The 23,013-nt window shown below is 39.9% G+C and overlaps 1 protein-coding gene across 1 annotated transcript in view; it reads left to right on the top strand.

Moving 5' to 3' along the window:
• Gpc3 (glypican 3) overlaps nt 1-22,234 on the top strand; it is a 370,154-nt gene extending 347,920 nt beyond the window's left edge. The window contains exon 7 of the mRNA XM_048796570.1: nt 21,704-22,234. Coding sequence (XP_048652527.1) covers nt 21,704-21,873 — 170 coding nt within the window. The 3' untranslated portion in view covers nt 21,874-22,234. The remainder of the gene's footprint in view (nt 1-21,703) is intronic.
• Nucleotides 22,235-23,013: the final 779 nt, after the last annotated feature.

Here is a 23,013-nt window from a genome sequence, read left to right as displayed (position 1 = left end):
CACTTCACACAGCTCCCGGGGAATCCTCCCGAACGCCACGAGGCTTCTCCAGAAACCCCCAGCCGGAAATATCTCTCTCGGAAATCCCTCCTCCTGCACTTCCCCAACCAATGGGAACTCTCGGGGAATCCCCGGAAATCCCCACGAGAACTCCAAAATAGTGCGAGAACTCAAAAGTTGCGGCAGAGGCGGATAGTAATGCCTCGCCTGTCAATCAATACTGTTGGCAAAATGCCAGGGACCATACAGACTCGGCCGTGGCTCTCAGCAGACTATAATGAAAATGACATTAAGAAGGAAACAAAGATACACTTGTCTTGCTTTGCAATTTTTTGTCCCAGCTAGAAACAAATAGTGCCATCAGATTTCTTGCTGCAGATAGATTCCTATCACTTTTGTGGATCCATCTCTCCTAAAAGGCTGTTTGGGCTGCTGGCAGAGTTCAAGATTGATAAATGGACCAAACTAACAGTGGCAGGTCACTCCAGGGTGAGGCTAAATCCCAGACTTGATACTAGGATCCCTTTAAGCTCCATTACCTCCTCTGCTAAGGTATGATTTCATAATTTGGAGGAGACCTAACTCCCTGGCACACTCTCTCCAAACTAATTCTAGATGCGGCCTGGAGCAAGAAATATGAGCTGGCAAAATGATTGGCTGGAGCCCCACCTGTTCCCACAACTGGGAATGGGAAATAGCCTGGATCACTACAATAATCATTAGTGCCTGGGACTAGAGTTCAGGCTAAGGAGGCTTCAAATTTAGAGGACTCTTCAGAAAATGAAATACCAGGTAGACTGATCTGCTCAAAGAGATAAAGCAGCTGCTTGCACTTTATTTTGAAACTGCCCCGTGTGCTAATTTTTTGGTTTTCCTTAGTATTAAAATCATGAGAAACAACAATTTGATTTGTATCTGAAGACCTCAGATATAGTATTTCAAAATAGTTGCTGGAACTTAATATTATAACATTTCATATTTTTAGATTTAGCTCTTACCTGTAACCATCTGTTTTATTTTCTCTTTTGAGCAGAATTTGTAAATCTGATCATTTTAATGTTTCTCATGGTAACTACAACTAGCTACAGTGAATGTATATTCCAGCTCGATGTAACAATCTAGAAGAAAATCAGTTGGATTTTTTTCCATTAAAGATAGTTGATTTCAACAGAGAAGTTCTTTTGTCTTTTTGTCTTATAACCATAGAATTAGATAGCTTGTCTCTTTTTTTCTTCAAGTGTTTTGAAACCCTATAATCCAGCTTCATTCATTGGTTCCTGAACACATTTTGAATACACCTAAACTCAGCCTTGCATAATTCTCCCCTACTCCTATTCTGGTATAGCAATATATTTCAGTTGTCCTTTTCCATTTTCCCTCTTCTGGACCATTTCCTTCTCTTGGTCCCTGAGCTGGGACCTATATAATCTCATTTAATTACCTGTACAATCCTGTAAAGGAATGGTATTGTCCCTTTTGCAAATTAGAAAACAGCAGCTCAGATATGAAGGACTGTGGCCTTGTAGCTAGTAAGGTGACCTGGAATACTCACTCTCTCATGCTAGATCTCTCTCCCGATCCTAACATTCCTATGATGGTAGGGTCTTGATCTCCATTTTTAACTAATCCTATGGAAATAGGCTGGCCTCTAATCAGAATGGACCTGCCCATGGCAAATTCCATCTAAATCCTACTGTACTATATTAACAACATTGCAGATAGAGACTTAGGCACGGACATTAAGTAATTTATTCTTAAACTTGGGATAAATCAGCAGGAAAATCAGGACAAGAACTTAATACCTCTGAGGGGAACTGGACCAGGCTCAGACTGCCTCCTTACTTTAATGCTGCTTGGAAAAATTCTCGTGACTCCTTCGCCTTTTTTTACTTCACATAAATATTCCAAGATACCTAAATGTTTTTCAGGCACTATTCTTATTTTTTTTTAATTTCTCTTAAAGTTAAACCAGAAACCCTATATGTGTGTGCATGCACATATTTTACAACTGTCTGCTTCATGCACTGTGGCTTGAAAGCCTTCCATATTATTTTGATTGAATAAATATTTTCATAATCACCCAAATGGTACGGTTCATGCTTTTGTCATCAAATATAAACTATATTTCTTAATGGGAAAATGTTCTTGTTTTGGAGCAGTGCCAAAAACTGTCCAAAGAAGATAGTTGAAGTTGGCTTCCTAAAATACGCGTGTTGCTAAATTATCAGGTGTTCAGTAAGGACTATAGAATTGATTTTTAATTCCTATTGAAATTACTCCAAGTTTTAGCACTTGTGCACTTTACATGCCTTTCTCATAATTAACATAAAGAAATTAACATCTTACAAGCTTCAATATTTGATGCCATATGAGTCCTGAGGATATTTAAAGGGAGAAGAAATGTAAATAGGATGAAATTCTTAAGCAAGATTACTGATATGACAGGACTAAAGAGCTTGGGAGTGTGTGAAAAGTGCCTCTTTTCTTCCCTTTAATAAGTCCATTACTTGCACTTGGGCATATTTTAAGGTCCTTTTCATGCTGAGTGTAGAGTTGAGCATGCTTTGCATTTCAAGCTTTGTCTATGAATCAGTAGAAGCCAAAGTTATTTCTGCTTTAAAATAACAGGAGCCAGGAACAGCTAATCTCTTTTCATTCTGAGTTCCTTACATTATTTTACTGGACAAAGTTTGTGTTGGCTACAAAACAGGCCATTCACAACATCTATGAGAAGGAATTTAGGTAAGAATGAAGAGAGATTGGAGGATGTATAAAGACTCCCTCTCCTGAGGCCATTAAGAAATTCCAAATTGGCACTGTTTTGAATAGTGACATTGCATTAGCCTTGCTAATTTCAGTAATTCAAGCTGATAGCCTGTGTTTACCAACCTTCTGGTTGAAACCTTCCCATCACTACAGCGCTGATGTGCTTCTCAGCTAAGGTGAGTTGATATTTTAAAATAGGCAATGGGGGGAAAGGTGACAAGGCAAGTGGAAAGTTGATGGCAGTCAGCACAAGCACTTCTCAGTCAGAAACTCTTTGGCAAGGGATATGTCTTGAATTCCTCAGTAAGGAAGGTCCTTTACTTTTAGCAGGAATGAGAATATGAGACACAAAGGATTTGTCACTCCCTTATCTCATTGCCTCTGACCTCTTTGATCATTTCTGTTTAGCTTTTAATTGTGTTCATTTCGATAATTGGGAAAAGCAAGGAAACCCTTCCAAGTTTTTTAATTGTATTTTTAATTGACAAATAATAATTATATGTGTATGTATTTATGGGTCATGATGTGGTATTTCCATATATGCTTATAATGTAGAATGATTAAATCAGGATTTTTTTAACTACCAGGAACACATTTGTTCTTCATTTCATAAAATGTGCAAAGAAACTGACAGATGGCTAATGGCAAAAGCTCCAGAGGAAGGGAACTCCTTTTTAAAGGAGTGTACATTTAAAAGACATTCTTCTAAATCTCTCTTGACTAACTGGCATCTCGCATCATGCTGGAAAAATGTACAGAGGGAAATCTTCAGAGCCTCACAAGCTGAGAAAGTAGAAAGATTGCCGAGTGTTTGAAAGGGTTTAGGGTTTCATTTGAAGAGCAGCTGCACCCCACCGTGCCTGCACTCAGATACACTGAAAGCTAGCAAGCCAGGCAGGCCCTTGGAAATGGCCCCAAATGCAGTGATAGCGAACCTCTGGTGACAGGGCACAGCTGGCTGGCAATCCTGGCCTTCTACACATCCGGCCCAGGGTTATTGACTTGGGTTTCCTTTCAGCCAGCAGTGAGACCAAAGTACATCTCTCCCTGACCACTTTGGCTCATGGAACTCAAAGATGAGACAGAGATACAGACTGAGACAGGAACACAGAGAGAAACAGAAAAAGAGAGCATGAGAGATGTTCTTAGATTCCAGTACAGTGTTTCAGAACCAGAAAGGTTCACAGTTTTCCCAAGTATAAAATAACATTTTGTGTTTGTGCAGCACATTAAAGTTTAGAAATAATATTTACACATCTTGCTTCATTTGATAGGCAGGATCATGTCATGCAAAATAATAAAGTATTCTCTGTATACAGGCAGAGCAGTAGAAGTCAGTGGATCAGTCTTTCCCAGGTTTCTCTTTTCAGAACCCTCAACAGAATCTGCCATAGTTCAGAATTCCCCTGGCACTTTATTCCTGCCTTGCTTGTGGCACATAACACATTGTAACTTGGAGTACAGATTGTTTTGTAGTCAAATCATCTGCCTCACAAAACAGAGAGCTTCTGGAGGCCAACACTGAGTTTTCCTCTGCCCAGTATGCACCGTGGCACCTAGCAGGGTTGCTGGCAAACTAAGGGCCCAGTTCCTGTTCATCACTGCTCCTCTTAACACCTATGTAAATGGAGAACACCCTCAGGGCTGGCTCAATGCCTACCCTGCATCCCCAGAGCCTGACTGCCTGGTTCCTAATATATCAATAAATGTTCCTAGCACTCAATAAATATTTAATGAATTAACTAATTACATTGTTCTAAATATACTTAACATGAGCCCTTCTGTTCACCTGTGGCTGCTACACCCACCACTCATCTGCTTCAAGAGATTATTCATGATCACAAATTGAATCTGAAACATCTTATAAAGATTCAGGTAATAGTAACAGAGACCAGGATTCAGACTTGGACACATTTTTCCCAAAAAAAGCATTTCAAAAGGGCAATGGCAAGAGTTAAAAGAAGCTTTAAGAGGAGGGAGAAAAAAATAGGTGAAGGCAGACTGAGAGAGACTGGTAGGTGAAGAAGCTGCCTGAGCCTGTTTTGAGGACCCTGCACCCTTCTAAATGCTGCCTGGCTGGCTGGGGCATGAGAAAGGTGAAACCAAAATTGAAAAAAAATCAAATTGAAAAGGGGCCTCCTAAACTTGGTCTTAGCCTTAATAGTATAAGGAAAAAAGATTTGAGGATTACTTACCTTGTTGTTAGTCAAAAGGGGGCTTCAGATTTCTCCTCTAGGTGACCTAAACCGTAATCTGTCTCTATAGCCCTCTGTTAATACTTCTTCCATTTGTGAGGAAATTATAGTGACTGGAGAAGCTTGACTTACTTCCTGTAATCTCTTGGCAGAGAAATTTAAACGACAAGCAGAAATTGCTGTCCAACTGGAATTCTGCATGGCATAGAGACAACAGATTGGGACAAATCAATTGAAGAAAACAATCTTTATTTAAATGGAATGCATCTTTAATTGTAGTAATCGCCTTAGTAAATTGCTTTCTCTGGTGACATTGCATACCAATTAGTTTGTTCATTTTGATTTTCCTGTTACATTGTTGTTTGTTGTTCATAGCATCATGGTTTGCAGGCTGAGCTGTGAACTTACTACTGGTATTAAAAACTCTCCATCAGAAACTGTCTGTGGGTCTCAGGACCAAAATATCACCCCTCTTGGAAGTGAATCAAACGTCATTAAACAATTATATTTTCTTTAACATTTCCTCAAAAGACCTATTTTCCACCCCCTTATTCATTTGCGTTCTTTTCTCTGAGAAGTATTCCCAACATCTTAAAATTGTGAAAATAAAAATGAAATACCATTAATGGGGCCATCCAAGAGCCATAATGGTAACTTACACACAAGGGTTTTCTCCACAATCACCTTATATAACCTAGTGTCATGGTGGTTTTCCTAATGAAAAAGCAGCCTTTTAGTTGGGTGTAGTGGTATACATCTGTAATTCTAGCAACTTGGAGACTGAGACATGAGGACTGTAGTTCAAGGCCTGCCTAGGCAACTTTCTGAGGCACTATCTCAAAATTTTAAAAATATGGGCTGCGGTTGTGGCTCAGTGGTAGAGCACTTGCCTAGCATGTGTGAGGCACTGGGTTCCATCCTTAGCACCACATAAAAATAAATAAAATAAAGGTCAATTGACAACTAACTTAATTCAATTTTTTTTAATGTTACAAAGGACTGCAGATGTAGATCAGTGATAAAGTGCCCCTGGGTTCAAACCCTAGTACTAAATAAAAGAAAAAAGCACCCACTTGCCAAGTTACATTGAACAGTGAGTGGGTCACTGAGACTCCCAGTTTATTTTCTGCACCAGTTGTACCCAGGTGGATTTTTTTGTATCTTTGAAAATGCATAGTTTGTTTTAAAGGAGTATTTGTTTTTTAATAGATGTTGCATTAGGGTGATAACATTATAAGGTAATCCCTCCAAATTCCTTAATACTGTGATATTTCCCTGATATCCTTTGGATTATATTTTTTAGAAAAAAAATGCATTAATCTTCCTTCTCTCAAAATCTTTTTCTCTAACTATTCTGTACAACCTTCTGCCTTCGTGTCCTGAAACTTGTTCTCCCATATGGCCTCCATTCCTACATGCCAGGGTTAGTCTAGGAATATACACTATAGAAATATATCACATACCAAAGATAGATAGATAGACAGACAGACACATATCTATACAAGTATGTTCACTGAAGCATTTTTGATACAGGGAGCGATTATAAACAACCTAAATGCCTGTCAGTAAAGAAATGACTAATTGTTATATTCATCCCATGGAATTCCTGGCAGTGTTTAAAAAGAATGTGGTAGTTCTGTGTATTGACATACAAAGATTCCCAAGACATTATAGTCTGAATGCATTTATGCAAATGCATAGAAAATGCATTTACCAGTAATTGTCCTTGGAGAGTTCTGGGAGAGGGAACTATAAAGTGGATTTTTTTTTTTTTTTTACTGTATATACTTCAGGTATTGTTTGAATCTTTTGCTTTGAGAGCTATTCATATGCTGAGTAGCTTAAAATTAACAAAACAAAAGGATTCTCTAGAGTGGAAGAAAGAAGGTTTAGAGGGAAACAAGAATGGAGGTCATTTCAAAAGTCTAGGTGAGAGGTAGTGAGAATATAATCTAAGCAATAACAAGCAATGGTGGTTGAAGGGAGAAGGATTCACAAAATATCCAGGGAACTGAATTTATAGGATGTGGTGATTAGTTCAATCTGGAGGAAGAACAAAGAACAATCTAGGGTTCCCAGTAGGTTTCTAGCTTGAGAAACCTGGTTAGTAGTAAAAGCATTCACTGAGAGGGTTAGGGCAGGAACAAGACAGGGTTGGGGTGGGGAGCAGTTAAGGGAAGAGAAATGCTGTATTCAGTTTGTGGCACGTGGAGTCTGATTGCCTGACTGACATTCAAGTGGGAATGGCCTAAGGGCAGTTAGAGCCCAAGAAAGATCTCTAAACTAGAGATAGATTTGGAAATCCTCAGTGACAGATAAAACCAGAGGTACAGATGAGAGCATCCAGGAACAGTGGTAAAGTGAGAAGAGTAGAGGATAGAGGAACAGATGTGAGAACTCCCATCTTTAAGAACCAAGCAGAGAAAAACGAGCCCTAAAAGGAATCAGAACAATCAGAGAGGTAGGACAGGAACCAAGAGGAAGCAGTGTGAGAAAGTGAAGAGGACACCAAGTTTAAAAATAGTATTGGATGCTGCAGAGAGCTCATGATGGTTTTTTGTAAAGAATCCATTGAGGTGGGAGGATTAGATGAACTCTAGATTGGGCGAAGGGAGGGAGTGGGCAGAGGGGTAGGAAAGATGGTGGGATGAGATGGACATCAATACCCTAAGTACATGTGTGAAGACATGAATGGTGTGACTTTACTTTGTGTACAACCAGATATGAAAAATTGTGCTCTATGTGTGTAATATGAATTATAATGCATTCTGGTGCCATATATAACTAATTAAAATTTAAATAAGAATCCATTGAGGGATATTATAAACCAACATGAGGGATCTTTTTTAAAAACTTTCTTTTAGTTGCCGATGGACCTTGATTGATTGACTGATTCATTCATTCATTCATTTATTCATATGTGGTGCTGAGGATTGAACCCAGTGCCTCACCCATGCCAGGCAAGCACTCTACCACTGAGCCACAACCCTATCCCAACATGAGGGATCTTCTAGTGCTGATTAAATTGTTCTAAAATTGCATTTTGATGAGGGTTGTATATCTTGTAAAATGACTAAACATCATTGAACTATACACTTGAATTTACTTGAAATGGATTAATTTATGGTATGTAAATGATATCTTAATAAAGTTGTTAGAAATATAAATAGGGAGTGGCTGGGGTAATAATAGATCAGTGGCAGAGCACTTACCTAGCATGTGTGAGGCACTGGGTTCAATCATTAGCACCACATACATAAAAATAAAATAAAAAATAAATTAAAAAAGGCATGCTGTTCATCTACAACTATAAAAAATTTTAGATTAAAAATATATAAATAGGGAAAATACATTGAAATTTAATTTGAGGCAAACTATGATTCCAAGGAATAATTTCTAGTATAATCTCCTCTTCTAAATTAGGAAAAGGAAAAGCCCTATGAAAGAAAGTTACAAGAAGTATATTAGGTTATTAATTGTCACACTTTGATCCCCCACCCTGTGATATCAATACCAAGTTCACGTGTTTGATTTGCTTTTCACCAAGCCATGAATATTATCACAGTATGTCTTATTCTCCTTTGGATACTTACAGATTGGTCATCATAGTTATTTTTATTATATATTTCCAGAAGTTAAGAGTGGCAGTCTATAAAGCCCCAATTTTTACCTGTTTTCGTTTGTTTACATTTTAACATATTTGAACATGAATTCTTTATGACTTTGCAATAATTGAGATTTTGGCTTGAAATCTCATCTCTGATTTTATGCTATCTCCATGATGCTTTGTCCCTCTCAGCCATTTTTCCTTCTTCATTTAAATTAGTCAATCACACAATGTATTTGTCTTGGTTAGTGGGCACATTTGATGTATTCTGTAAAAACAAAGTGGAAAACTTCTGTCCCTTCTCACTTATAAGGCACCAGGGCTGCCAGTGACCATACTTAATTGAAGTGCTTATTTCTTGCCAAGTGCATCTTCTGTTTATTTTGGCTCAATGTCTTCCTGTTTTTTTTCTACTCCTCCTTAGTGAAATGGCTGCAACCGTTTATAGTAGTATATTCCTTTTTCCCTTCTACATCTTTATAGCAGTGGGTTTGGGCCACTTGGCATCTTCTCACTTTTTCTGCCCTGCCTTTGTACTCACCTACTTTGTTCTAATGCCCACAGAGTTATTTGTATGAGGATCATCCAACTTTTTCTCTTCATTCACCATTGGGTCTTTCCAGTGTATGTTTTAATCATCTTCCCAAACTGAATTGTCTCCATCTGATGACTCTTCTTTTCTAACTCTGTATCCTGAGTGATCGTATTGCATGATTGCCCTGAGCACAATGTCTAATACCTGCAAAATACTAATTGTTTCTCATTGAGAAGGAGGAAGTTCAATGTAAACAGTTCCTGAATTGGTTGCTCCATCTTCTACACAGACATCCTGAGATGGTCATAATGCACATTGCCCAATGTGAATATTTCATATTGCCTGATACATATTTACAGTATTTCTGAGACTCAACTCTTAGGAAACTGGATGGCTTACATTCTTCTTTCTCCTCACCCTAGGCAAGTCAGCATTCATACCCCTAAAATTTTGTCTGGTTTGTTAACTCCTTGGCAAACTTAAAGCCTTATTCTCTAAGCTAATCATGGCCTCAAAAAGACACTGCTCTCTTTCTTTGAGAAAGGATCCAAAGCAGATTCTTTGGATTGCTCTCTAAACATTGTGTCAAAAAGAGGTATGCGAGGGTCACTTTAACCTTTATCCCTTCACCCTTCATCCCTACCATGAGACCTCTCAAGACCTGAATGAAATTCTAGAGTCTCAGGGCTGAAAGGGTCAGCAGAAGCTATTTACCTTCACCTCCCCCAGTCTGATCTATGTTTGAATCCCTTCACTAATATCTCGATCTAATGGTGTCCAAATTTTTGTGGACCACCTCCTAAGGTATACCTCATTACCTTGGGGCAGCCTACACAGTTTCAGATTGTGCTAATTATTAGAAATTCTTTATTGCATTCAAGTCCAGTTTGCTGATGGCACTCTTAATTTCTTTTAAGTCCAATCATTTTCCCATTATGACAAAAACAATACCACAAAACAGCAGTAATTAAAATGGCATGGGTATAGGATAAGAAGAATCCAAGCTAGAGAAAGAGAGAAGAGAAATAACAAAGAGGACATGGGCACATACCAGGGGCAATATGTCAGAGAAATAGGCCTGTGGGCAAATGAGGGAAACTGAGGTGAGAAACAGAAATGGTGCTGAGAGGTAAACAGTAGGAGAATGGAAACACTGATGTAAAACTAAGAAGGGAAATATTGGAACCTTTCTAGAAGAAATGGAACCCAAAACAGAAAAGCATCTTCAAGGTTCAAAACCCAACCTTGCCCTCTGCCTAAGGATATGGAAAAGAGCACTGTGGAGAGAGGAGAGAGTGTTTAGTAGAGCTGTGACTAGATGGAAGAGAGGAGAATAATTGGACACAGGAAATTAGAGAGCAATGGAAAGAGAAAAAGAAATGAATAAAGAAATGGAAAAGGAGGGGGAATGAAAACACAGAACTTTTAGGTTAAAGAATTGTATTTATTCCTGTGCCAGCACGTAATTGTATTTTTCTGGCAGTCATCCCACAGACCTCTGCAAAGAGAAAGGGGTGCCGGCTTGTGTCACTGCAGGGATTGAAGTCTTATTGCTTTGTACTATTACAGCCAAATGATGGACTTCATTAATGAGGCTCTATTTTGATGTCACAGAGACAGGCATTGAAACTTCAATCATTAGCAGCTCCTACAACTTGGGAATCAATGGTGATTGGGAAGGATGGGGTGTGGCCTAGGGGTGGGTAGATTGTGAGACAGAGGACAAAGTTATGGGAACACAATCATAAAGGTTCCAAGTGAGAAATGAATGGAACCTGCTCACCAGAAAACCTGTTTCCTGCTCAGCATGTCACACAGAATGCCGGCATGTGTCAGCTGCTCACATAGCAAGGCATCAAGTTCCAGGCAGCAAAAGGGAATAAGAAAATAATCTTTGTGGATTCCATCCCCAACGAGGGCAGTAAGCTGATGCTGTGGGTCATGAAAACTAGCTATTGCTCAGCAGTGCCTTGGAATCTAGAGGTCAGGGTTTGAGCCCTGCCATTTGTTTCCTGAGCTGCCCACCATTGGCCCTGCCTTTGTCTTGCCTTCATCATGGATCAGTGGTGGATCCTTCCCCTAAGAAGATCAGGTAGTAAGAATTGACTCCTTAGGAAGGGTGTCATATATGGAAATAGCCCTTCACCTGCATACTCTCTGAAGGCTGAAAATACATGTTCATTCATGCAGCTGTTGATCCATGCATTGAGCCAGTCAACAAGCCTGTTTTTAAATGTCTCTAAGCCAAATATTGTGTGGGAGCTACAGAAAGGAGTGTGACTCGTTTCTTACTCCAGTGAGGCTCAGTCTACTGGAGGAGAAGAACACAGAAATAACTAACTCTGAGACAAATGGAACTTAGTGCTATAATAGAAGTCCCAATTCAATTAATAGAGAAGTGACTCATTGGGGCTAAGATGAGAAGGGAAGGCTTCCTAGAAGAGATCAAAGAAGCTGAGGCTTGCAAGATACCATTGGGGATTTAAAGAAAAGGGAGAGAGAGAAAAAGAGTTAGAGAGACCATCCAAGCTGAGAGGCTGAGAGACCACCATGAAGAAAGACATGGGAACTTCAGAGTCCTGGGCATTATCAGCCTTGGTATGACTGCAGTATATGATGCCTGGGGAAAAAAATACATGGGCAGTTGAAACTGAAAAGGAAATAAAATGAGATAGAGAAACCCTTGGATTCCCTACTAAGGGATTAGGACTCTATCCCACATGCAGTCATCAAAGGATTTGAGGAAGAGAGAAATGTACTGCAGCATGTGTTTTAGGAAAGGAGTGTTGTCTTGTTCCAGCTCTCAGAATAGAACATTCCTCCTTCTATACAGCAGTGGGCCATTGGAGAGGAACTGGCATCCTGTATAGCTGAGGCATTGAGTGCTGGGGATTAGGCCTGAAGGAAAGAGGAGAAATGGCTAGCCAGCCTCCAGTAAAAGAGGACATGGAGCCTGTGTGAATATGAGAATGCACACTCACTATCAGCCCAGAGCTACAGGTGGGTAGGTAGGTGGATGGAGCCAGGATATCAACATGTGCCTCTAAATAAATTGAGAGGAAAATAATCCAAATTTCCTAAATCTTGTTGATGGTGAGGGAAGAAATTCATAATTTGAGAGTATTTCAGGAACAAATTTAGATATAAAAACTTAGGGAGGGTTTTCATCTTTCATTTTTGAGGATACATGCCTGCTATTGGTTTTTGACCTGAGATGTTCCCACACTCTGAGCGTTTTTAGGGACTTAATTGTGATCCTTTAGCTGTTGTGTAAGTAATTTTTCTTGTGGTTGGGAATTGCCAGGATATTACAAACATTTTGATTCTCAGGTACATTTTTTTTGTAAGATCTACCATGGCTCATTAAAAATAGAAGCTTAACAGATTTTGAGTTCTCCCATCCAAGTAAAGCCTTGTTACAATTGATGAAGCCCTGGTAACTTGGGCTCTGAGGGAGTACAAGGCCGTTCCCTTTGTCCTCTGATCCCTTAACAATAATGAGATTTGGCTACAATGGATGACATTTTGTGTTTTCCACATCCTCAAAGTTCAATGACGCATATGTCTATGGCTGTGTCTTGCCTGAGATTTATGTTATAATCTGTGCTCCATGAATTTAAGCCATTAAACAATTTAAAAAATTTGTAGTTGTAGATGGACAGAATACCTTTATTTTCAATATTATATAACAACAAAGTAACATATATTTCTCGTATATGTTATTTGTTTATTCTTATGTGCTGCTGAGGATGGAACGTAGTACCTTACACGTGCTAGGCAAGCACTCTGCTACTGAGCTACAGCCCCAGCCCCATTAAACATTTTTTTAAAGTTATAAAAAGAGTATACTCTTGTATTTATTGTTTGTAAACATAATCTCAGTTAAGCATCGTTTCTGTGAGTTACAAAAGCAAATGTAAGTTTCCTGCAGTTGCATACAATTTGTCTTTTAAAATTAAGCCTCATTAATGTTCTTGACAAAAATTGCCCTCTTCCCCACTCTTAGTTGAAGAGCCATATCTGCAATTCCATGAGTACTTAATCAGCATCTATTTTTATTCTTTTGGACAAATTGACTTGAGTTTTAAAGCACTGAAAAAGTACCTTCTGAGGGGAGGGCCTTGGTATCTCATACATTCACATGGGCTTCCTTCCAAATGGTAAGATACCAGAGTATCAGTGCACTTCCTTTAGGGATGGGGAATTTTGTGTATCAGATATCATTATCTCTTGGTTTCTAGTATAAGATTTTTTTAATCGTACTAAAATATATATGACATGAAATCTGCCATTTCCACCATTTTTAAGCCTATAATTCAATGGCATCGATTACATTCTCAATATTATACAACCATCACCATTATTTCCAAAACTTTCATCCCAAAAAGAAACTCTGTGACCATTAAGCAACAACTCCCCCTGTCCCCACACATACTCCTAGTCCCTGGAAATGACTAATCGAGTTTCTCTCTCCATCGATTTATCTATAATAGACATTTCATGAAAAATAAAATCATATACTACATGGTATTTTTAAATGGCATCTTTAACTTAGCATAATGTTTTTGGGTTCATCCATGCTTTAATGTGTATCAGAACTTCTTTTTTTTTGTCTAAATAATATCGCACTGGATACATGTACCCTCAAACTTTTTCCATGAATCCACATCTACTACCAGTTTTTTTTTTTTCAACTCAGTACTGCCTGAATTTGGGTCTAGCCATCCTACTGAAAGTTCTTTTAAAAATAACCCATAATCTTCTAGAAGATATATTTAGCAGCTGCCTCTCAATCCAGAGTTTTCTTGACCTCTCCATTACATTTGACCATGTTAACCCCCTCCTCTTTAAAATGTAATAATAGTAGTTCATTAATCAAAAATATCTCTCTTCCCTTGTTTTCTCTGAGCCAGTTCTTTTCATCTTTGCCCCCCAGGGCCTAGCTAAATACTGTGTGTGTCCTCAGCTTCTCTTCTTCCACTGTCTCTCATGTCCATCACTTATGGGAATGAAGTAAGCTTTCCTGTGGGAAGTAAAGACTTCGATGAACTGATTCATATGGAGCTTTAGGTAGCCTCAGGTAAGAAGCACCTGTGGACTTGAGAGTACTAGTCATGACACTCCTGAGAAAGGCAGTAGTAATGCTGCTGAGGCTAGTGGAGGGGGGCCAGCACCCACACAACCCACTCCTACTCTCCAGGTTTCCAGGATGGGACTGTTCTGTTTCTGGGAATATGATTTTACTTATGATACACCCAAAGAAGTTTAGTAGTGGCTCATAAGAAGATTACCCAGTCAAGTGATTTATTATTCTCCAAAGAAGTGATTTTATTTTGTTTTCTTTAATGACTAAACAAAATAGTGAAGCATACTTAGCAGTTGAACCCCTGGAAAACATTTTATATTAGAAAACTCAGAAAGCTGATCCCTAGTTGAAATAGTTAATGGGGTGTTCCCCTCCTGACAAGGAAGTTGCCATAGAAGAGTCTATGTTAAGTCCCTAAGCAGGAATTTATAGAAGAGGCAGAATCTCCAGTGTGGTAGTCAACAAAGCCCAGGTAACCAAAATTACCTAACAGTGCTATTAAGGTCTTTCCACCAAAGTCCTCCATCTATCAGGGAAGAGCAAAACCTTGCTCTCGAGGACCTGGGGTGTAACTTGAATGTCCGGCTAACCAGGCAATGTTCTATGATATCTTCAGCCACATTTCAAATAGTGCATTTCTACTTATCCTAGAGCCTTGAATGTTTTAGTATAAAACCTTTTGGTCCTCCTCTAAATCCATAGGAAGTAGTATGCATGCTTTTATGTACCCACATTCCACTGCAGTGTAACCTGAAGCTATACACATTGCAGATTGAGAAATAGGCCTAGAAAAAGAGAGATCAGGCCTCAACTAATGGGGATGTTTGTAGCCTGGAATTAGCCATTAAAAGGAAGTGGGCACTCATTGTCCCAACCATCTTCCAGAAGATGTCATTGGATTATTCCCAGATTTTATGGTCATTAAGTGGGTAAAATTGGCAGCTCACTTGTTTGTCAATAAGGCACAATGTGAAATGGACCCATTCTAAAAGGAGTCCCATTAGAACAATTGGAAACTAGAGGCCTCAACTGTGCCTGTTCCTCTTCATCTGATCTACGAAGAAAAAAATCTAGATTCCCAGAAACTATAGTATCGCTGAAAAGTCACCTTCTTCACTTTCAATGCCAAGTAGTGATGTCACAGCTTACAGTTCACAAAGTAGGGGGTGTTGATGTGGCAGGAAGGAGGATCACGTTGAAGGCAGGACAAGGGAAGCAAGATCTGTTTGGGATTCAGAAGTGAGTGGCAGAGACCAAGGGCATCTGTATGAATGTGCAGGAGATGAGCAGTACTGCAATGAATGCTGTTTGCTTGGAGATTTCCCCCTGGTTTTATTCTCTGGTTGAATTTCCTGAGGTTTCATATATTCATGACTTAAGGGGCCAGCTGTACACAGCAAACACAAAACACAAGGACAGCAGTGTTGCTCTGCTGCTGTATTAGGGCCGATTGAAGCCATCTGCTGGTGCAAGCTTGGTGAGGGAGAAACCCCCATGCTTGGCTCACAGCATTCTCTCCCCTGGCATTTTGGTGGCAGCTCTTCTTGCATGCTGACCTGTAAAGTCTTCCTGTTTGTATTTTGTGTGGGTGAAACCCCTATAGCAATGCATTGTCCTTCTTGGTGCCCATGCCCTCAGAGGGTGACCATTTGCTTGCTATTTTATGCTCAAGAACCCAGTGGCTTTTTTTTTTTTTGTACTAGGGATTGAACCCAGGGGCCTTAAGCACTGAGCCATATCCCCAGCCCTTTTTTATTTAGAGACAAGGTCTTACTGAGTTGTTTAGGGCCTCACTAAGTTGCTGAGACTGGCTTTGAAGTTGTGATCCTCCTGCCTCAGCCTCCCAAGCCATTGGGATTACAAGCCTGTGCCACTGTGCCCAGCCCCAGTGGCTTTTTAAGGGCCAAAAGGCTTGTTTCACTGGCTGACAGATCCTCTTCAGCTCCCTGTGCTGGCCCACTTGATGTACCACCACTTGATGCATCCCAGATCCAATAACCTCGCCCCCAAAGCCTTGTGCATACTGGCTTCAATGGCAGGTGCAACACCAAGGTCTAAAAGCAAAAGCAAGAGGGTCCAGCATAGATTTATTTATTGCCAGGTTCTCTTATCCGAGATTGGAACAGCTCTAGAAGAAAGAGAGTTTATACCTTGATAGCTGATGAACATCACCAGAGAAACATTGCAACAGAAGAAAAATGGTCAACTCAGCTTGCACAACAAGGCTGTTAGGGGCAGCCATCTTGGCTACTGTAGGTAGAAGAATGATTACAGCCTGCAGAACACTGTGCCCCTCACTAGCCCCAAGAGGCTTGGAATCAGAGAGAAATAAAACTAGAAGGAAACTGGCAGGACATCAGTTCAGCACTCAGATTTGCCAGATGGACTACTGAAGCTCAGAGAAGGGAGAGATTTGTCAAAGGTGAACTGGTAGGACAGTGGCAGAGCCAGGCGTCAAACCCAGGGCTCCAGACCCTGGGAGAGTGCAGCCTCCTGAAGTACTGCACTAGAAGACTCTGAATAAGGATGGAGAGCTCCAATTCTGTGCTTTGCCCAATGCAGAAAAACTTTCCAACACAAACCAAATGCAGATGCTAATGACTGACTATTATTTTAAACAGATCATCTAGTATGCAACACAAAGGACATAAAGTCGAAATGAGAGTCAGGGCTGGGTGTGTAATTAGTACAGATTGTTGGGTCTACCCTCTGGGCGTAGTTAAACTGATTACAAATAGAAACAGATTTTTAGATTTAGCATGAAGATCTCCTTGCTGGCCCAGAAGGTTCTCACTGATGATCAACTTCAAGATAGAAACAATTTGTGTACATTTTACAGAATACACCTAGCATAACAAAAATGTATTCTGGAAAATTACTGTTAAATATAAAAATATGAATGATTTAAAAGAAAATGGTTTGTAGTGTTTATCATAATACATCTGGTTTTTAGCCAACTGAGAAGTTTTTTGATTTGATGTAGCTTTAGCTTGTGCAGTTGTTGTTGAGTGTGTGCCACTGATCAATCCCCACATACCATTCCAGAGGCTTCTTGTTTTTTTGTTTGTTTGTTTAAGACAAGATGTTTCACAAGTCTCTCCCATTCCGGGTTGTCCTCCATACTGTTAACAATGATCTTTCTGAAAACATGAATCAGATTGTGTGGTTTCCTTACTTAAAATCCTTCAGTAGCTCCCTGTTGCTTACAAATAGATTTTGCATTTCTAATCCTCCATGATTTGACCATTCTTTGTCCTTCCTGCTTTACCTTTCATCACCACCACCCCACACAACATACACACACACACACACACATGCATAACCCACAAGAGTGTAGGATCTGTGGTCCTTCACACCATGAATGCTACTTGCTCTTACTGAATATGCCCCACCCACATTCTCCAAGCTTGGTGATTTTGCTCAAAGCAAACCTTCTGCCTTGGTTAATCATTTCTTTCAACCCTGCCATACATAGTTCAGTCCATCCTTTTTGGTGTAGATCATATCCAAATTGTTTCAAGAAATTTTCCCAGACTCTACTATTTAGAATTTTTCTCCCTCCCCTTCTAACTCATGCTGTTTGTCTGTGCCTTTATTTAATCTATTTCTTCTTTGTGCCAAATATCTCATTGGTTTTTCTACTGGTCTGTTGCCCTTGTCAGAGTGTGAGATTCCTTGAAATATACATGAAATCTTTCTCCAGTCTTCTAGTTCAGTGCTAGGAACATCATAGACTAGTGTTGTTTGTTGAATTAAATTGGATTATATTGCCTCTGTCCAGGAATAGAAAGAGGAAATATTTGTCTTTGACCAAAATCCTATTTTCTCTGTCTCCCATAATGCTTCCTTGTTGTACTAGGCTGTCCCCTTCATCTCTAATCCCTGTGATGGTAGCCAAGGCCCAGAGTATGGTTTGATGGGATTCCTGTCTATATACACCACAGGAACACAACTAAGGGGTTGGGTGATACCTTTTGCTGTTGCTGAATTGAGAACCTCGGGAAATTTGTAGCCACAGCTTCAGAAGCATAGGGAAGTAGCATCCTGAATATTTCTGGACCCTTTGATGATAGAAAACTTGGCTTAACTTTTCTGCCTGGGGTGTCTAATGGCTTTGGCCATTTTGATGATCTCTTCTGGGAATAGAACAGATAGGATAAAATTATACAAGCATGGAACATATCTTATTCTAACTAGGACCCCATTTTGCGGGGGGATACTGGAGATTGAGCCCAGGGTGCTAAACCACTGAGCTACATCCCAGCCTCCAACTTTTTTTTTTGAGACAGGTTCTTGCTAAGTTGCCTAGGACCTCGATAAATTGCTGAGGCTGGATTTGAAGTTGCAATCCTCCTGCCTCAGTCTCCCAAGACATTGGGATTATAGGCATATGCCACCACACTTGGCATGACCCCATTCTTGTGGATAGACAGAGTAGGGGATTCACTTGTGTATTTTCATGTGTGTATACAAAAATAAAAATAAATAAAAATTTTAAGAGAAGAACTGATAAGATAATTCCAATTCTGAGTTCCCAAACCTAAAACTCTTTTTACTATTTTACAAATTTTACCTAGGCTGCTTAATCAAGTATATGGTTGACTTTTTGTTTGTTTGTTTTGGTACAGGGTATTAAACTCAGGAAAACTCGACCACTGGGGCACATCCTCAGCCATATTTTGTATTTTATTTAGAGACAGGGTCTCACTGAGTTTCTTGGTGCCTTGCCATTGCAGAGGCTGGCTTTGAACTTGTGACCCTCCTGCCTCAGCCTCCCGAGCTGCTGGGATTATAGGAGTGCAGCACCACACCCAGCTGTATGTGGTCAATTTTATGTGGAAACACCGACTTTTCTCATGTTTTTTGGAAGTTCTCTTTGGCAGTATATATTTTGCTAATTCAGTTTTATTTCCTAAATAGGAACCTATTAGTACTTAGTCACTGAATTCTATTTGGTATATAGAATTTTTCAAGAGGCAGGATAGTTTCATATGAGGTTTAGAGTCAGACCTGGATTGAAATAGCACCTCTACCACTTACCAGGTCTGTAAATATAAGCAAAATAATTAACCTGGGCTGAGCTTCCTCACCAGTAAAATAGGAATTTTAATAACTACTTCCTAACGTAGTAGAGTTTAAATTAAATGAGACAATGTATATGAATAGTATCATACAATGCATGGCATACCATTGAGGAGTCAATAATTAGAGGTCGTTACAATAATTCCCAAAAATAGGGTCCAAGGGATAGAAATTAAAAAGGAAGCCTATGGGCAAAAATAGATCAGAAACGGGTGGATTTAACAGGACTGCTGGGTTTACCATAGCCACTACAGTAAACAAAACTCTTCAGTGTGAGCGGATTATTTGAAGTGCAAAATAAATAGCTGAGTGGTAGCATTAATAGATGTTGTTTCATCTTGATGTTGGGGCATCTTCCAGAAAGGGAATCTGAAAGCTATGCTGAGAGTGCTCTCACAGGTCAACCCTAAAAATACTCCTCTTGACTTAAGTAGAGAAGTTGCTATGAGACCAGGACTGGCCTCTCAGCAGAGTTCAGCCTCGTGTCTCCCCACATTGGAGAAATTCGATCAGGACCTAAGCCTGTGCCATCCTTGCCCACTGACAGCTGACCTCGGCCTTCTTATGCACCCTGCATAGTTCACCTTTCAGAGAAAGAAGTTTGATTTCCAAGTAGAGCATTGCTCCTTGTTCTTTTAATTTTATTTGTGTTTATATATTGGGGGGGGGGGATCTAGATTACTGTCTGCTAAATTGCTTTTCCCTGGGTAATAGAGTTCCCTGGAAAACTTGATTTGGTTTATTATCAGCACTCAGGAAGGAGTTTTTAGAAGTTGTTTTTAGAGGAGTAAATGTAATCAGATGCACATATATTAAAATTCAGGACATTGTTTCTTTGCACAGTAATGAAAAAGAAATATTATTAATAACAAAAAGGAAAAATATGTCATCAATTATTATAGGAAGATGATTTATTTATTATTGAAAGTAGTAGGAAAAATATCAATACCCATTACATTAAAAAGCTGAGAATATGAACTGTTATGCATTCAGAAATAGAATTAGTATGCTAAAACAAAACAAGTTGATATGTGCTAGTAACCAAATACATGTAAATTAAAGAAACCTTGAGATTATTATCTTATATGAGCTAAAATCTTTTTTTTTTTCAATTGAGATACAGTAAAATTGACTCACTTATCACTGCTGGTAGTGTTATTGATTGTAACAACCCTTTTAGAAAGTGGGGTCACAGTCATTGAAATCAGAACCCCTGGCTTTAATCACCTTGTCATTACTGCCCACTCTATCCATTGCCAGGCCCTGGTCTGGGGCCCTGCTTTGCCTGCATCTGACCAGCTGAGCCCCACACTTGCTTCCTGTGACTTACTGAGTGTTTCATGCTCTGTAAGAAGAGCTCTTCCTTCCTCTTACTTCCTTCCCTCTGTAGAATCCCAGTCATTTCCTCTGGGTCTATTGCTGTTCATCTCAGTGTCCCAAAGGAATCTTTCCATCTCCCTTGGCCACAGGACAGTTGGCTGGTTGATGAGGTTGCTCACATCACATCACCTTCACAAGATATTGAAATAGAAATGTTGACAATAGAGTTTAGAAAAGCCAAGGGAATAGATTTGATCTTTAAGTCCAGAAAAGCAAATCTGAGAGAAATTGAGCCCTGAGCCAGGGCAAGAAATCTTGAATTTTCTGATATATCACTGTCTGTTTAGATTTGCCCTCTGGCGGAGTTTTGCATTACGCCAAGCCAAAGTCTTCCAATCTCTTTTTAGGATCATGAATATCATAAATTTTAGACAGTCGAAGAATGAAAGACCCTTACCCCTTAGCCTTTCCTTACTCTTAATTTGCTAATATCAGTGCAAATCCTATTATTTAATTTAGCTTTGTTGTGAGTGGTCCCCCACCCCAGGGAAGATGAAAGGACCTTATAGATAAAAGAACTATTTGAGAAAAATAAAAGAACTGTCGACAGCAAACTACCCTATCTTCAACCTATTAAAACAAAGTTCTCAGGATAAGGCAATCTATATGGGATGCCGGGCCCCGGAAAAGTACACAGGTAGCCCACAGCACTTCCTCCCCTAGCAGCCCACAAGGACACATGTGTGGTCACCCACAGAGCATATCTTGACACCCGTGACATCTGGTGAAAATGATCTTCAATTCAAGCACAGCCTAGCCTAGAAGGAGATGTTGCAAAGGCCCAGGGTGTGGGTGGGGCCAAGGAGATGAGAGGGGTGGCCTGCTCAGTCCACCTTAACCTGATCTCTGGAAAGGACATGTCTGGCCATCTCCTTCCATTGTTCCATACACACATTCTTCTCCTCCCCATTTCCTCGCATTCTTTCTTCCACCAAAAGGAAAGAGACAAAGCTGGGGCTTTCAGAGAAAACAGACAGGTGCTTGAGCTGTGGATAGTGCACACCAGCTGCTTGTACATAATTCTGCGTTTCAAATCCTTTTCTTTCTTGCAGAACTGGCTTATGATCTGGATGTCGATGATGCTCCCGGGAGCAAGCAACATGTGAATCAGAAGGACAACGAGCTAACTGCCTCCCACAACCTGGGGAACGCATTTTCCCCAGTGGAGCTGCTCATAAGCATGGCCATCTCTGTGGTGTGCTGCTTCTTCCTGGTGCACTGACTCAGTGCCCAGCACATGTTGCCTTGTGGCACCCGTGGTCTTCCTCACTAAAGGAGACCACTTTCTTATTTTTTTCTATTTTTTTATCTTATATACCTCCTCCAGCCATGAAGTAGAGGACTAACCATGTGTTATGTTTTCGAAAATCAAATGGTGTCTTTATGAGGAGGGTCAATTTTAGTGGTAGTATATAGATTGTCCTTTTGCAAAAAAAGAAAAATCCCATCAAGTTGTGCCAAATTATTTTCTATGTTTGGCTTCTAGAACATGGTTACCATGTTTCTGTATCCCCCTATCCTCTCTTTCTCTCTCTCTGCATGGATTTCTTTGGAAAAAAAAATAATAAACGTTCAAATAAAAATGTGTTGAGTCTCCTTTTGTACATCGCCGTATGCTTCCCTTCCCTCTCATCTGACTTTCTATTCTGTGTAATCCCATCAGGTGCCAGTGGGGTCCTTAAAACCTACCTTTCTACTATCTTTTGAGTTTCAATCCTTGTTCCCAAGTCCCATTCAAAGCCCCTCCCTCCCAACACACACCCAGGCCACAATCTGTATCTACAAATCTTAGTTGGAGTGTCTTACCTATAAGACCAAAGGTATCCCCAAAGAGTCCCACAGTCTGATCTCTATTTACAAATTTCTCTTTGCTAAAAATGCTTTGCCAAAGTAGAAAATCCTCTGCATGGGATGTACAAGTTGCATGATTAATAGTCTCCCTTCCTGCAACCTATGGAGGTAGGCAAAGAAATATTTCCCCCAACTTCTTTGCTGCTGTCTCAGGCTTCTTTCCTGTCACCTCTCTCTCTAGGGGCTGCTCACGACAGGACCAACAGTTGCCTCATGTCAGTTTGCATAGTGTTTTAGTCAGCTTTTTGGTCACTGTAACCAAGAAAACCTGACAATAACAATTTTAGAGGAGGAAAAACTTATTTGGGGCTCACAGTTTCAGAGGTCTCAGTCCATAGATAACCAACTCCTTTGCTCTAGACCCAAGGTGAGCAGAACATCATGGTGTAAGTGTGTGGTGAAGGAAAGGGTTTCCAAACATCACACCAGGAAGCAGAAAGAGAATCTCCTCACCTCAGTCAAAATACAAACCCCAAAGTCAAGCCCCTAGAGACCCACCTCCTCTAGACAC

Source organism: Marmota marmota, unplaced genomic scaffold (genome assembly GCF_001458135.2).
Source record: "Marmota marmota marmota unplaced genomic scaffold, marMar, whole genome shotgun sequence".
NCBI lineage: Eukaryota > Metazoa > Chordata > Mammalia > Rodentia > Sciuridae > Marmota > Marmota marmota.
Note: the sequence above shows the minus strand (reverse complement) of the source record. Positions and strands in the feature narration are given on the sequence as shown.